Source organism: Cucurbitaria berberidis (assembly GCF_010015615.1).
Source record: "Cucurbitaria berberidis CBS 394.84 unplaced genomic scaffold K460scaffold_4, whole genome shotgun sequence".
In the NCBI taxonomy this organism is placed as follows: domain Eukaryota; kingdom Fungi; phylum Ascomycota; class Dothideomycetes; order Pleosporales; family Cucurbitariaceae; genus Cucurbitaria; species Cucurbitaria berberidis.
Genome location: NW_024468938.1, coordinates 162,634 through 178,820, shown reverse-complemented (window position 1 = coordinate 178,820; position 16,187 = coordinate 162,634). Strand labels below are relative to the sequence as shown.

The following is a 16,187-nucleotide window of genomic DNA, read 5'->3' as shown; positions in this document are numbered from 1 at the left end:
TACACCGGCAGCCCGTGCGTGGGGACACGAAACCGGAGGACCTCCTCTGTGTGCATTACGGCTACTTTGTTACGCACGTCAGTCTGGCTGTCAGATTTGGGGCGGTGTGCTGCAGCGGAAAGAATACTAATGCAGACACGCGCACTTTCGACGGTCTGCGTACCTTTTGCCAGGCGTAAGGCTGCAGGCTGACGAGTTTGTTGCGAGCAAGAGCATCGGTAGGTTCATGCTGTCTCATCTCATTCTGGCTCTACCACATTCTGCCCTCTTTTGATGGTTAGTGGGATTGTGTTTTCCTTTCCGTCTTTCGCCTTTTTGAAAGACTACGTGGGGCAGAAGCATTGTTGGAGCCTTCGGCATCAGGCTGACCAGACGTAGCGAAACATGTCGCACCCAAGTCGGAGCTTTCCGCCTCCCTTCAGCTTCGTTGTTGAAGAACCTGTACGATCATTCATCACGAAGATCCATCAATAGTCAACTGATTGCTTCAGTATTCTTTCGATGGTCAAGTACCTCAACTGAGCATCAACACCACACAGCCATGGATGTCATCATCAGGGCCACGGAGTGTGCAGCACCAGATGCCCAGTCCATCGGCCTCTATACGGACTGTCGTGACTGCTCCCGATCCAAGGTCGTTCAACCAGTCGAGCTTCCATCAAGCCAACCGATCCCCAATAGGGCATAACATCGATCCCAATCTACCCGACAACCTGTCGCTACTTGCTCCTTCTGGCCATGTCTCTCGACCTAGCTACAGTTTAATTGCGCGCCATTTTCAAGATCAGCCATGGAGCGCAGGTAATTTGAGAAGTTCAGATACTAGCGGCGGTCGCAGTCCGCTTAACCAGCCCGCCGTGCAATATGGGTCCTACCGTGGAGTTCCAAGTCCGGGTTCCGACATCGACAGTAACGTCTTGCCGTCTGATTCAGGCTATCATTCCCAGCCCCCGCAATCTGTCTTCAGCAATGAACCGGGTCAAAGAAGTCAGGATGTACCTTCAAGTATCCCTTTTCCGGATTGTAATCTGAATATCGAGTCTACTCCAAGCGAGGCTCCTGCAATGAGACGGATGACCTCAGATCAGATCTCCCAGATTAGCGGTCGGAGTGAGAAGTCCGGCAAATCACTCCTATGTTACGAGTGCGACGTCGTGTCTAAGTGCAATTCAGACCTGAAGTGCGTGCATGGATCTGCTGTTGATTGTTAAAAGCTAACATGTAATATCAGGAAACACATGCTCAAGCATAAGAAGCCTTTCAAGTGTGACATACCCAATTGCAAGCGAGATGGGCAAGGTTTTACTACCATCAATGATCTTGACAGGCACAAGAAGAGCGTTCATCGGATAGGCTTACGGACGAACAAGTCGTATCAGTGTGCATCGCCAAATTGCAGGAGTAAGGAGAAGATATGGCCACGCCTTGACAACTTCAAGCAACATATCGAACGCCTGCACAAGGACGAAGACGAGGATGCTCTCATTAAAAGGTAACACTGTGCACCACTGCCGCTCAGCATTGGCTGACAGGAGTAGATCTGTGTTTCGCCCCTTGCAGCGGGCATCTATTGGCGAGAGCACCACTGTGGCTCCTATGGATACTAACCTCGCTGTGGCTGGAATGGAGAAGTCGTTCTCAGACAATCCCGCTATGAATGCTGTGCCTGCACTGGACCTGCCTCTAGATCAAAGCGCTCGTCGATGGGCCTCACTGAGAAGAACTCCTAGTGATCTTGCGAAGGATGTTTGCCAATTACCAAGCCATTCCACTGGGTCCGCTGTGGGGGATACCACAGCTGCCTCCCAAGAACTCCAAGGGCCACCATCGTATATCTCTCAACGTGCATCGGGAACAATGACCCGACGAGAATCCCAAATACTTCATGCCAATGCAGAATTACATATTGTGTCAGAACAGCCTGCATTGAAGACGCAAGGGCAAACGGCGCGCCCTTCGCTGTCGAATGCTCCGCAGACTAAGGCCGAGCAGCAAAGATCAACACTTGAAAAGGCTTCGCAGGCTATCACTGGAAAATCCCAGTCCTCATCACCATCCGATCCCGTGAATCTCGAGGACCTGGTCTTGCGCATCCTTCACAAGGCGACTAATTCAGCATTAGCGGAACGGGACGCTAAATCTCCACAGCAAACTCATAATACCCAGGAGTCTCAGAACTGCAATACACCCGTGATTCTTACCCAGCGCGAGGCACTGAAGGCTTCACAGACAATCTCTAACATGATCGGAAAATGGCCGGGGTTTACGTACACGGTGCCGCGTCGCCCCACTCAAGGTTTCATCTCAAATGCGAAGGTCTGTCCGAAATGTGACTACGCGGTAGCTCGCGATTGCGATCTGCGAAAGCACATGAAGCGCCACGAGAAGCTGTATGGCTGTACATATCCCAAATGCCACAAGCGTTTTGGGGCAAAGTCTGACTGGAAGCGCCATGAGAACAGCCAGCACTTCCAGCTCGAGGCGTTTCGCTGTGCGGAAGCAGTAGCGGGACTACATTGTTCCCAAGCGACCTGTGGTCAACACTTCTTCCGAGCCAGGCCATTCGAGGACCATCTTGCCACTCAGCACAAGATGTTGGACCCCGTCCAGTTGAAGGAAAAAGCCAAGTTTTGCAAGATCGGAAAGAACTGCCAAGGAAGCTTCTGGTGTGGCTTCTGTGGCCAAGTCATAGAATTAAAGCAAAAAAGAAACGCAGCATGGGACGAGCGATTTGATCACATCGCTTGTCACTTTGAGAAGGGCAAGAAGAGTATTGACGAATGGATCTGTGTGGAAGAAAACAAAAGAAAGAAACATCTATCTGAAGAGATGGATAGCAACGTCTTGGACGATGAGAATGAGACTGAGAGGGTGGATGTTGATGTAGACGGCGATTTCCCACCGCCGGCGGCGCCAAACGCCCCTGAGGAAGTACCAATGCCGAGGGGTCAGGCTACACCACCACCGCCGCCGCCGCCGCCACAGGTCTTTGCAGAAGGAAACGATAGGAAAAGACAGGCTTCTGCTGACTCTCCAGGCCCTCAAAGACGCATGAAGCGAAGGCAAGCAACGATTATACCAAATAGATACTGTGTAAGTGGACAGAGAACAGGAGTTGGGTGTAGCTAACCTTCGTAGTGCTCATGTTCAAGCGGCCCGTGTGGTGATTGGCAAGCGTCTTGCGCAGACTGCGAACACCAGCTGTGCATTAATTGCACTTTCACCAACGAGTTGTGGATGGAACCAATTTACCAGTAAAGGTTGCGCTTTACTGGGTAGGTTGCTTGAGATGCATAGATGTGCTTTGATTGTGCAAATATCAGCTCCGCGCGAGTCTCAAAAATAGAGTTGCTTATAAACAGGACAATCTTCTCCACTGCCTGTTTCTACTCTTGCTCTAAGATGTTAGCCTTGTTCGGCTTCGGTGATGTGAAGACGTGATGTTGTATGTAACAAGAATATCGGGGGGTATTCATCCCTGCGCGGGTTGCTTGCTTTTAGAAAGCAAGCAAGCTCTACTCAAGTTTGCGACCAGTTCTAGAATCGAGTGAATGTAGGTGCAGCAGGGTAGGGGTGGGTGCGGGTGTTTGGGTGAAAGCCATGGAGGCCGGCGAAACCTAGCGCCGACGTGGAGTTCGCATTCGCAACGTGTGCTCAGTGATGCTAGCTATGAGAAGCTCCGTTGACGCGGCCTTGCGAGCAACACCATTCCCTCTCCACACTCTTTGCTTTTCAACATGGCTGCCGTAGAGGACGGGCAGTTCTTGAAGCAGGCCACGGGCCGGAATACTCGAGGCTTGCTCCGAGTCATCATATTGTGCTTGATTGCGGGTGCAGCTGTGAGCAGCCGTCTGTTCTCGGTGATCCGCTTCGAGAGCATTATCCACGAATGTCAGTAACATGCGGCCATGCTTTGGGGGCAATTGACTAATTCAAGCGTGCAGTCGATCCGTGGTTCAACTTTCGAGCGACGAAATACCTTGTACAGAATGGCTTCTATAGTTTCTGGGACTGGTTCGATGACCGTACGCTCCTCCGCCAGCCAGGCCTCCCTCTGTCCCCTAAACGTGCAGTCGACTAACTTGGGCTTACAGGAACATGGCATCCTCTCGGACGAGTCACTGGCGGCACTCTCTACCCAGGATTGATGGTCACCAGCGGCGTCATCTACCACCTCCTGCGCTTCCTCGCCATGCCTGTCGACATCCGCAACATTTGTGTCCTCCTCGCGCCTGCCTTCTCCGGCCTCACGGCATTCGCTACATACCTCCTAACGTCCGAAATGGCCACCTCGCCCTCCGCCGGCCTGCTCGCCGCAGCCTTCATGGGCATCACACCTGGCTACATCTCGCGCTCGGTGGCAGGAAGTTATGACAACGAGGCCATTGCCATCTTCCTGCTCGTATTCACCTTCTTCCTCTGGATCAAGGCGGTCAAGAATGGATCCATGTTCTGGGGCGCGTTGACCGCGCTCTTCTACGGATACATGGTGTCGGCTTGGGGTGGATACGTCTTCATTACGAACTTGCTGCCTCTGCATGCCTTCGTTTTGATCTGCATGGGGAGGTATAGCCCGAGGCTTTATGTTAGCTACACTTCGTGGTATGCGCTTGGTACGCTTGCGAGTATGCAAATTCCCTTTGTCGGGTTCTTGCCTATCCGCAGTAGCGAGCACATGTCCGCCCTAGGTGTCTTTGGTCTTCTGCAGCTCGTCGCCTTTGTCGACTGGGTTCGCGCGCAGCTCCCGAGCAAGCAGTTCCAAACGCTGCTACGCGCCCTTGTCCTCGTTGTCTTTGTGGTCGCCTTTGGGGGATTGGTGCTGCTAACTGTCACTGGAGTTATCGCGCCCTGGACCGGCCGTTTCTACTCGCTCTGGGACACTGGTTACGCCAAGATTCACATTCCCATCATTGCCTCCGTCTCGGAACATCAGCCTACCGCGTGGCCTGCTTTCTTCTTCGATCTCAGTATGATGATCTGGCTCTTCCCCGCTGGTGTCTACCTCTGTTTCCGCACTTTGACCGATGAGCAAGTTTTCATTGTCATTTATGCTGTGCTTGCTAGCTACTTCGCTGGCGTCATGGTCCGTCTCATGCTCACTTTGACCCCGATTGTCTGCGTCGCATCTGCGATTGCCTTTTCTCAGATTCTAGACACCTATCTGGATGCTAAGACGCCAACAGTCGTGGACAAGGAGGATGGAACTGCGGATGCTGCTAAAGTTGCCGCTGCGGCAGTGCTTCCCGATGGTCTGCGGTCCACCCGAAGGCCTCTTGTGGGCATCTATTCGTACGCGTCCAAGGTTACCGTGGTCGGAGCCTCTCTCGTATACCTCATGCTTTTCGTTCTTCACTGTACGTGGGTGACTTCCAATGCCTACTCTTCGCCCTCGGTTGTGCTTGCATCCAGGCTTCCCGACGGTAGCCAGCACATCATTGATGACTACCGAGAGGCCTACTACTGGCTCAGGCAAAACACACCGCAGAATGCCAAGGTCATGTCCTGGTGGGATTACGGTTATCAGATCGGTGGCATGGCTGACCGCCCGACTCTTGTCGACAACAACACGTGGAACAACACGCACATTGCTACCGTTGGCAAGGCCATGAGCTCGAAGGAGGAGGTCAGCTACCCAATCATGCGCCAGCATGAAGTTGACTACGTCTTGGTGGTATTTGGAGGTCTTCTTGGCTACTCCGGAGATGACATCAACAAGTTCCTCTGGATGGTAAGGATTGCCGAGGGCATTTGGCCAGATGAGGTCAAGGAGCGTAGCTTCTTTACACCACGGGGCGAGTATCGGGTGGATGACGAGGCCACGCCGACGATGAAGGAAAGCTTGATGTACGTATACGTGACGCTTTTGCGTTCTACTGCCACTAACAGCAATCTAGGTACAAGATGTCCTACTACAACTACAACGCGCTATTCCCCGCGGGACAGGCTCAGGATCGTGTCCGTGGCGTCCGATTACCCGCCGAGGGCCCGCAACTCAGCACCATTGAGGAGGCCTTTACCAGCGAGAACTGGATCATCAGGATTTACAAGGTCAAGGACCTTGATAATTTTGGCCGTGACCATCAGAGCGCTGTGGCTTTCGACAGGGGGCACAAGAAGAAGCGGTCGACGAAGAGGAAGGGCCCGAGGGTATTACGAGTGGAGTAGATATTCACGTCTATATGCCGTTTCCCATATAGAGTGTTGAGCCTTTGTAAAAAAATAAAGCCCGATGGGCATGTTTCTGGAACCGGGCGTTTTGGAAGAATAGAAGAAAGTTTACCTCCCATCGTAAGTTGATGTGCCGTGTGCAGTCGCGGTGAGAGCCGTGAATAGATGTGGCGGTCGGCAGGAGGGACGGCTATGGAAACGCGCAGCCACGTCATGCTTTCACTTGGAGTCGTTGTATATCGCCTCTTCTACTTGATTTTCTCTCTTGTCGTCGACCTTGTTTCTTTCTTTCGTCCTATTTGACGCTGTCCACCTCGCGGCTCTTGCTCCTTTGCGCGACCTTGTCGCCTTCTCTTGCCTGACACGTGCCCACGACGAGCTCCACCACAAGCCTTCCTCCACGTACCTCGACTCGAGCTCCTCCGCTCGCACCTACCCACTAACAAGATGGCCAACGAGGAGCAGAGAAGGGCATTTGCGTCGTACATGGGGACCGCGGGTGCGAGCAACGGCCAGTCAATTCCCCAGTATCCGGGCGCCGTCGCCAATCCAGGCAATCCATATACCTTCAACGTGTAGGTTCGAGTTGCAGGCTTGGAGACCAGCGAGTAGCTAACAGCGTGTTCTAGACGTATACTCTGCTCTTCCTTCCTTCCTTCCTTCCTTCCATATTCAAAGACTACGCTGACACACTCGACAGCAGCTTCCACGCCTCGGGGCTCCTCCCACCGCGCCCACTCCTCCGCCCGCTGCGCCGTCTTCGGTCGCTTCATTCCCCAACTACCAGGCTGGTTTTACCCAGGGCGGATACGGTCAGGCTAGCTTCCCTCAACGTCCACCGCCGCTCGGCCAAGCAGCAGCCCCCCAAGATCAACAGCGGATGCCTCCACCAGCGAGACCGCCAGGGTACGTGCAGGTCCAGAGAAACTACAGTGCTCAACCGCCACCTCCACCGGGCTACAACGTGGGCTGGCAGTACACGGATCCAATGGCCGAGCAGAATAGGCGCCTCAGTGGTGCTCCCGCCGGCGCAATGGTCCCAGCCTCTCACAATACCTCTGGGGAGGTTGTAGAGTCCAGATCAAGGCAGACGAATGAATACTACCAGTACCAGCAATATGGGCAGCCCTTGGGGTCTCCAGTACCCCAAGCACCAGCTCTCCAGGAAGAAGAAGTGTCAGTGTCAGTGCCGGTAATGCTCTGCCATACCTGCAGCCATTGCGGTCGTTTGCGCTCAGCAGGCTTTCATCGCAATAACCCAGTCCTCCCAGGCAAACCCCTGGTCTCGACTCCCTGTCGACGATGCAAGAAGAAGATCAAGACTCGACATCGTTCCAAGTTCACTCGTATACGCTCTTGCACCGCCGACGAACCTTGCGATTGGCCTACAGAGTCTCTTCGCATTGACATCGACCACTTTGAGCGCAGGGGCCGGCAACGAGATCGAGACGACGAGTATGTGACGCGAAACCCTCCCAGTCGGGCTCGCATCATTAGGCGAAGCTCCAGCCAGGCACATTTGGGCTTGCGCTCTTTCCAACAACCTCCACGCGAGTTGCAGACTGAGACGAGGGTTCGTGTTTCTTCGTTAAGTCCACGTCGTTCTTCAAGGTATGACGAGGTTTGGCCTTCGCCAGACGTCAACCCCATGAGGCGATCTTCTAACGACGTCTTCTCCGCACCTCCAGAACCGTTTCCAAGTCGTACCTCGAGGACGGACGAGGTATGGCCTCCACCTGATGTTGTCCGTACTCACTCATATAGGAAGGTTGACGGGAACCCACCACTCCGTCGCTCAAGCTCAAGGATCATTGAGCTTAGCCCATCGCCGCCTCCCACACGCACGAGATCTACGAGGGTTTTCTACCGCAGCGACTCACAGGAACATAGTATTAGAAGTCGAAGTGTATCCCCGGTGCGTGTAAGCTTCCGCGAGACACGACGCAACGAGGATACTGAAGCTCGCATCACGGCGCACCCTAGTCCTTACCGGCAAGTGCTACCGGATCATCGCACTCTCTTTAGGGAATCTGATGAAATCCCGAGCAACAATGACTCTGTCCCTCGTCGGTATTTAGAGTCACCTAGCCGCAGCATCCTGAAGCCTGCAGGCATGGATCGCGAGACTTCTTATAGGCGCAGAAATAGTATTCGAGACAGCCAGCAGAGTACCCAGGTTGAAATCGGGGGCCCTCGCGTGCAATTCGCATCGGATCAGAGAACTGATAGAGCAGCCCCTGAAAATGGTGGCAGGACCAGGTATGCGGATGAACACCAATCCAACAGCGAAAACTACGAACATTATCACGAATATTCCCGACATCGACACGTTGATGAGCCTCCACATACACGGCTAGCCGACGACTTTGACAGGCTACGCATCCGACGATCGTCCTTATCACCACGTAGGAACCACGAAGAAGAGATCCGTATCGACCGAGCACGCCGCATCTCTCCTTCGCTTCCTCTTCCTCGACATTACGAAGAAACCCGCGCCCGCCGCAACTCCCCTCTACCCACTCGCAGCTACACACCCCGACCCCCTCCCTCGCCTCCCTCACCAGAGCGCACTCCATATTCTGGCTATCGTCACGTGTCGCGTACGCGGACCATTGAGTGCAACCGTTCTCAACCTCCCCCACCCGATCGCAGTAAGGAAAAATTGCAATTTCCAGAGGACGTTACGGATTCTGATAGTGCCGCTTCTGGAGAAGTCACGGAAGTCAGGAGCTGGAGAGGCATCGATGAAAACGGGCAGCCTGCCACGTTTGTAGAAGAGAAAAAAACAGTGAGGATGATTGAACAGGGGAGTGAGAGGGGAGGAGTAAGGGATTTCAGGCCATTGAGGGAGGGAATCGCGAGCAGGAGTTGGAGGGATGTCTGAGGGGCGTGGATATTGTAACTGTGGTATGTCAGTGGATGTGTAGAAAGATTTGAGTCAAGAGTGATGGGCTTACAACAGCTGGAGGTATGGAGGTTGGGCAATGTGTGGTGAGGCGGTTGGTATGGTTTTAATTCCTACGTGTATGATTATTATGACTTCACAGCCCTATTAAAAACCCGATCAGATTTTGATCACTATTTTCAAACGGAAACCAAATAGATAGAGACACATCTCGACCTATGAGGCATTGGGATGACATAGGCATGAGCACAGAACATGAGATAGACTTTGAAATGTGGGCACATAAGTCTTTTCAGCACGAATTGCCTCCCCAGAGCCTACCTTTTTCAAAGAGTGACCCCATTTGTCGATGTCCAATGCAGTTCAGTGCCTTGGATGTAAAACGCAAATTCTCAACGTAGGCGATTTTATGCATGAAATAAAGATCAAAAATTCATGACCACAAGATGGTCGAGGAAGGATTCAGAATTCCTCATGTGTCCATCTTCGGCAACCTAGACTTTCCTGATCGACGCGAGGGTTTTCCAAAGCGCCTACGCCCTAGTTGAGCTATCGCTGGTTCTGTAAAAGTATTTTGAGTCTGATCGCAGCGACTACATCTCGCCAACCGGTAAGACGACCTTGCACATTCAAATCTAGCTTGCGAGGAATTTTGATAACTCGCATTTGAAATATAGTAATGGCGTTTCAAAAAACCGCGTGTCAAGGAAACCCATAGCGGGAGGCCGTCGTCACAATGAGAAGCTGACAGGGGCAAAATATTCTATAGAGTTTTATATGGACAACAAGATGGGGTATGATCTGGCACGAAGAACAAATGTTCGGGTCATAATTACACGGCTGCATCTGGAAATACGTAGATGAGCTTTAATCTGTCTATGTGTCGAAGAAGAGGTGCTTCGGTACCCGTGTGACTTTGGCGCTAGGCCAGGCCAATGCTGAGCTTCAGTAAGAGGATTAGGGGTGTAGGAAACTTAATGATGCTGGTGAGTAGAAGTAGAACAATGATCCCGGGAACATAATGAGATTTCAAGCGAGAGCTAGCATCGTCTATCGTTCAGAACTCTCTGCCCCCCAAAAAACCGAACATCCCCAAAGAAGTAAATCGTCACCTCACACATCACTATGTCTGTCTACTATGTAGCACGCTCAAGAATAGCGTCTTATTCTCAAGCACACTACATCCAACTATCTCTTGGTTCAAGATCCTTTCTACTTTCAACCTTTCGTTACGTTCTATTTAGCTTCTCGATGTTGAATTAAAAAGGGGAGCAAGTGCCAGATACACGAGCCGAGCCAATATTCTTGCGCGGCCCAAATTCGAAGCAGCGATGGGGAACCTGGTCACGGGGAACGACGAGAGACTGCGCAGAGTTGCAGCCCTGGCCGATGAAGAATTGAACTGGAGGCTATTGTTAATACTGCTATGATCCGCTACAAACTCTCCCCCACCTCACATGTTTTGATTCCTCCCAAGCTCCATAGAAAGTGCTGAGAGGTCGAGGGTTTGGAAGAATACTTACTCTGGCACCCAGCTGGGATATCAATATCCACAGTTCCAGACGCGATTCCCGTCTGGAAGTTCTGGCACTCGCCCGAGTCGTTGATGTTGACGGTGCCAATTCGGTCGCCGTTCTGGCAGCCGCTGTTGCTCCAAATGGCAAACTCAGTTATCGTGGATTGGCGGGGTGTCACGTCCGCGGGGAGGGCGCTGACAACAGTGGCGTAGACGGTGGCGAGGGTGGCAAAAGAGAACTGCATTTTGATGACTGGTGGCTGGGTTCCTAGGAGTGCGAGGGACTTGGACGTGAGTGTGGAAATATTGATCGAAGAGCTGGTGACTGTTGTTATGGAATGGAGGATGGACGACTACATGGCCGAGGAGGTGGCTTTATAGTGCATTCTGGTTGCATAGACCAACTGAGAGTATGTTATACCGTCTGATTGAAGTCCTCAAAGCGAGCACAATATAATCATCATCTTGCAGTTAGTTCTCCGGCACTATGGACATGGTACAGTAAGGCCACGGATCCTACAACGTGTAGTTTCACCATTCACGCCGCGACTTGAAGCTCGGTGAGGTATCACACTTCGTATTCGAGCTGTGACCATGATGATTTCGAGAAAGGGGGTGAAGAAGGATCCAACATATGCTGATGAAAGCTTTGATCATTGGTTATTTTCTGCCAGCGAGATAGCTTAGCCTCTCAGAGGATGCAAGAGCGGCGTATGAGTGTGACCAACACGATGTTGTGTGGCCATGCACGTGAATTGTGCGGAAGCGTCAATGGTTAGTCCCAGCGTTCGATCCTATTATCGCATTTCAGACAAACTGCTGACTGCAGATTAGTCACAATTGTCTGGCGGTCATGTCGGCGGGCGAGCAAACATGAGTGGAGTGAATCTGTACAGCAATTATGTGTCGTATAGACTACTAGAATGCACAGCACCTTTATTCATCTTATTTTCTAGGAGCACGCTCATAACCAGACGTGACTCCTCAAGATGTGGTCTCTAGCAATTTAGAGGGCTTCACGAACGCTCATCGCCGCTTGCGGGCCGTCACGGTACCACATATCGCCTTGTAGTGACCGGGGAGACGGGCAGAGGTCGTAAGCTGCAGAATACGAAGATACGCCGTGGCCCGAGCCCATGGGGGCACGTAAGACGGCGAAGGAATTAACCGAAGCAAAAAGTAGCTCGATGAACCCATAGCTGCTATAATTGACTGCACGGGACGTGTTAGGATCTCCGTGCAGGAAAGACACATATGCATACTGCATCCAAGGGCTAACCTGATCTGAGGATAGATAGTTGTGTGGTGGAAAAAGAAAGAGAGGAATATGGGAAATCTGTTCCCAACGTAAGCTCGAGAGAAGGACCTGAAATATGAGAGGCACGGATCGCTCAGACGGACCATAGAATTGGCCGTAATTTACTGCCCTAGGCAAACGCGGAATGAAATGAAAGGAGCAGAAACAGCGTACCTCGGCCAAGCACTATATGATATATGGACTTAGCTCGAACAATAGAAGCGAGTGTAAAGAATGAAGACTATAGCTCAAACAATCGATGTCCTGTCTGCTCGACCAGGTTGACCTAAAGACTCAATTGGTTCAGCAGAACATATACAAGGGCGAATCAGTTCTACCTAGCGCTTCTCCTATATACCCTATTTGTGAGAACCAAGGTGGTAGAATAGCGTGGTGGTTTGCTAACTGCTATCAAGCCTCCATAGATGACTGTAGGTCCACAGAAATAATTTTGGGGTGAATCGCCCCAAGGTAAATTCGAGCGTGGTTTGTCGATGCAAAACGTCGCTTGGTTGAAAGCGTATTGTTCATGATGATCCCCCCTAAAGATTGTCTTGACATGACTTCAACCGATTGACGTCCATCAGTTCTACAACTTCCCATTCCCAATATTTGATCGTGAAGGCGTGTGGAATTATGGACCGCAAGCCAGTCATTGGGGCTGTACCCGTATGTGACCATGGCGTCTAGAGATTCCCGCCTCAAGGTGTAAATAACCGGTAAGACGCTCTTTCCTTCTATAACATCCTGGTTGACATATATGATGGGTTTAACGCCACGATTGGTGTAGCTCGTATTGATCGCTAGATGTAGTGAGGAAGGCAGGCTAAAAGAACACGAGAGGTGGATCAGGAGCGCCTCACAGTAAAGCACGTACGCTAGCGTCTGTTGGTGATTTGGCCAACCAAGCTCCAATCGGGAGGCAGGACGACTTTCATTCGATTCTCACCTGGAAAGCTTATTCGCTTACATGGTGTCTAATGAACTAAACACCGAAGTCTCCATAGGAGTTCATCGAGGCGGAGATAGTCCGCATGCGAAAACGCCGTAAAGATGAGAATATGCCGCCCATCATGTCATGCCCCATGGTTCTAGCACGCGACCCCCTGACAATGCAAAGGGGATGGTAAATACAGAAACGCCATTCGCTCCATAACACGGACTCTTAGCGGAGGAGGCCATGTGTTCAACGGGTATAAACGCCGGCTGTACAATGCACAGAAATGAAAGAAATCCTCCGTCAAGGTCACCGTCCGAACAGGCCATTGCCAACGCTTAACGAGCCGAGACCGCTACGCTGCGTTAATGGCACTCGGGCTGCGTCGGGTCGACCGGGACCGGGTGTACTAGTAGGAGCTGTAGTTGGACCTGAGCTGAGTAGCCGGTTACTACCACCACCCCAATGTTGACCGCCTAGCTCATCTGGCTGCATCGCGGGACTGGACAATATCCCGTAATTCTCCCTTCCTAACATTCCAGGATTTCGAGGGTTAGAGCCGGGCGTATCTGTGTACGCTGCGTGATCGTTCTGAGGCCGCTTCATCTGTAGGACCGGCGACTCTGATTCACCTATCCGACCATTGATGTTATGGGCTTTGGAAGACGGAGGATTTGAGGTCGCTTCAATTGTGGAAACCGAACCATTCGGAGCAGTTAGGTCAACCACGCGACGCTGGCCAGCTGGTGTCTGATAGCTTGGCACGCGTGATGGTCCAGAAGTGTAACGTGTTTCCTGATGGGCAGGGTGCCTTGGATTTGCCCAAGGTGTACTTTCTAGAAACTGCTCTTCTGCAGCAGCTTCATCCGCTGTAGTCGTCCGGTTGTACGTGCGGAATGAAGGAGGAGGCGCTGGAGCACGCGTCGCGATCTGCAGCGCCGAATCAGCTGCTATTTCTGTAGCAGATGCGTTCAGCAACTCACCTTCATGGCTCGAAGATCCTCATCAATCTCTGAAGGCCGTGCAGCACTGATATCTGGTGCTGCAGGGAAACCAACATATTTCGCCACTCCAGACAAGATGGAGACCTCGAGATTATATGCTGTTTGGTGTCTTATCTGATCGGACCGCTTCTCTGGAAGCTGGATCATGTATTCGGTTTCGTCGCAACCGAGCTGTCGTCTTCCTCGCTGCAGTTCGAACACGCGCTGGTTGCACTCCTCGAGGATCTCCTCGCGCACATGCCGCACTGACTGGAAATACTGGCTATGCATCTGGTGTCGCTCTGCTGTCGTTATTGTCTCAAGGTTCCTCTGCTTATAGTCGAGTAATCTTGTCTCGTACGCGATCTTATCGGCTCGTCGGTCGTCTACGCACTTGATCATGGCGAGATACTCAGGGTGGACACAGTTCGGCTGCTTGAGTAGTTCGAGCTCTCGTTCGAGTTGCGTAATCTGTTCGTCGCATAACCTATCTACAGTCAGCTATTGTTGCGTGAGCGTCTGCTGCGTACAATGCACTCACTTTTCCCGGAAAACCTTGAACTTCTTTTCGATCTCCGCAAGCTTGTCGATCGCGAATTTCTTCTTGGAGACTTCCTCGTCAAGGCCTGTACTGTCCTCTTCATCGTTCTCGCCCTCACCTTCGCCCTCGTGGGCCTCAAGACCCACGAACGGCTCGCTGTAGGCATAGCTGGGATCCTCTAATTTCCGCTTCCCTCGTCTGCCGCCCTTTCGGGGTTTCGTGTGTTTCGCAACGGTCGCCATTTCGCTGACGGTTTCCGCTGCAATATTGGCCTGTCGCTCTTCGAGATCCATTTCTTCCTGCGCGAGCTGTGATAAACGCTCCTCAGCATTTTCAAGCTCCTCGTCTGCATCTATTTGTTCCAAACTGCCGACGATAGGATCGACTGAGCCATTGACAGTCTTCCCAGTTCCGCTTCGTTTCCGTGCGGGCTCGTCGTCCTCGTCGTCAACAGGGCTTCCTTCAGCACTTGTTCTCTTCCTTTTCTTGCCCGCATATTCCAGGCTCGCTGCTTCTGAAGCTGCGACGAGCGATAGGGAGTGTAGGGGGTTTTTCGCTTCAGCGGCTTCGTCCCTAGTCGCTTCATTATTGATGACAGAGGGTGTGGGCGGGGCAGAATCTTCTTGTTCTACTGTGTTCGAGTGTGCCAGCTTGCTCGGCGTCCTCGTGTATGGTGGTTCAGACAACAATGACGTATCTGTGGCCGTGCGCGTGAGTTTTCGTGGCGTGTTCTCTAATCGCTCGGTCTCAGCCTCAGAATCATCCTCGTCCAAGTCCAATGCTGTGGTAGGCCGCGGTGTGGGCTCAGACTGATCATCGGAAGCATCTCCAATCTCGCTCAAGCTGCTGGACCTATTGTCTGCAAGGTCGTCGAAGCCAGAAGTTGCCGCGTCAACTGCTAGTGCTTGCGCAAGGATTATCGTCGGAGCTGACATTGTACTAAGCATTGCGGCAGCAATCGCTGTGGCTTCCTCGCCGGTTGCTGTTGCCGGTTGCGCTGGTGCAGACGGGTGTGAGAGGGTGGACGTAGAAGAGGGATCGGGATAACTACTCGTGAGCGTAGGATTCGCACCTGTACAGAAATAAAGTAGTTAGCTTTAAGCCTGAGGCGGACAGTATTGATAGCTAAGGTGGAATTGTGAGGAGGTTCGCAACTCTAGTGTCGCCTCGGTTGACGCAACAGCGCAACAGCCAACGTCAAAGAGCCAGTGAAGTATTCGTGACTCGCAAGGCCCTCAACTGAAAGACGACCAAGCTCCTAACATCAATAAAAAGGTACGTACTGTTTGGCTGTAAACTATCGTCGCGAGGGTCGGGAGCTGTTCTCGATGTGCTCCGTCTCGCCTCGTGTGCGCTCATGGTGCGCCCCGGCAGGAGAGTGCGTCAGCTCGCGGCCAATGTTGGGTATAGCAATTGTAGATAATATGGTAGGAGTCGGCGATGCTTGAGAGCTACTATGGGAGGTGGCGGGTGCTGGGTTTGGAGCGAGGTCAAAAACGCTTCTGCCGCTGCGAAAGACGCGGGCGCCGGGGGTGGGTATAGGCACGGTTCTGGCAAGAGCGGTCCGGTGACAGCCCCGGGAAGTGTGCACGAGTGTGTATGCAAACGCGGGGCAGCGTGAAGCATGAGCGTGTTGGCAGACAGAGCGGAGAAGCAGCTAGGATGGGAGGTGTGAACTGCGCTCAGAAGCGGAAGCGGGTCGACTGCTGGAGGCCCTGAGAGGCCTGCGAATGACCGACTGCGATCCATCTGCCAGTCTCTCACCGCCCGCCGCGGGCCGTCGTTCTGCCGGACAAAGTGTTCCCACTTGGGCCTAGCGCAATGGCACACCGTGAGTGGT

At 52.4% G+C, this 16,187-nt stretch overlaps 5 protein-coding genes across 5 annotated transcripts; 3 read left to right on the top strand and 2 right to left on the bottom strand.

Moving 5' to 3' along the window:
• Nucleotides 1-384: 384 nt before the first annotated feature.
• Nucleotides 385-3,258, top strand: K460DRAFT_407069 (uncharacterized protein; the record flags this gene model as incomplete). The annotated part of the gene is made up of 5 exons (XM_040937027.1): nt 385-441; nt 492-1,180; nt 1,232-1,492; nt 1,539-3,093; nt 3,139-3,258. 5 exons carry the CDS (start codon nt 385-387, stop codon nt 3,256-3,258), a joined length of 2,682 nt encoding a protein of 893 aa, XP_040785237.1.
• Nucleotides 3,259-3,737: 479 nt separating this feature from the next.
• K460DRAFT_356501 (glycosyltransferase family 66 protein) lies at nt 3,738-6,165 on the top strand (the record flags this gene model as incomplete). The annotated part of the gene is made up of 4 exons (XM_040931966.1): nt 3,738-3,891; nt 3,945-4,025; nt 4,095-5,844; nt 5,895-6,165. 4 exons carry the CDS (start codon nt 3,738-3,740, stop codon nt 6,163-6,165), a joined length of 2,256 nt encoding a protein of 751 aa, XP_040785236.1.
• A 225-nt stretch (nt 6,166-6,390) lies between these two features.
• K460DRAFT_132854 (uncharacterized protein) lies at nt 6,391-9,172 on the top strand. The gene is made up of 2 exons (XM_040926690.1): nt 6,391-6,741; nt 6,869-9,172. The coding sequence occupies exons 1-2, from the start codon at nt 6,616-6,618 to the stop codon at nt 9,050-9,052; spliced, it is 2,310 nt and encodes a 769-aa protein (XP_040785235.1). The 5' UTR covers nt 6,391-6,615; the 3' UTR covers nt 9,053-9,172.
• A 1,160-nt stretch (nt 9,173-10,332) lies between these two features.
• K460DRAFT_417883 (uncharacterized protein) lies at nt 10,333-10,919 on the bottom strand (the record flags this gene model as incomplete). The annotated part of the gene is made up of 2 exons (XM_040937911.1): nt 10,597-10,919; nt 10,333-10,475 (listed from the first exon to the last, which is right to left on the bottom strand). Exons 1-2 carry the CDS (start codon nt 10,832-10,834, stop codon nt 10,333-10,335), a joined length of 381 nt encoding a protein of 126 aa, XP_040785234.1. The 5' UTR covers nt 10,835-10,919.
• Nucleotides 10,920-13,132: 2,213 nt separating this feature from the next.
• On the bottom strand, nt 13,133-15,706 carry K460DRAFT_356498 (uncharacterized protein; the record flags this gene model as incomplete). Its single annotated transcript, XM_040931965.1, has 4 exons — nt 13,133-13,753; nt 13,807-14,293; nt 14,348-15,419; nt 15,631-15,706. The coding sequence occupies 4 exons, from the start codon at nt 15,704-15,706 to the stop codon at nt 13,133-13,135; spliced, it is 2,256 nt and encodes a 751-aa protein (XP_040785233.1).
• Between the last annotated feature and the right edge of the window lie 481 nt (nt 15,707-16,187).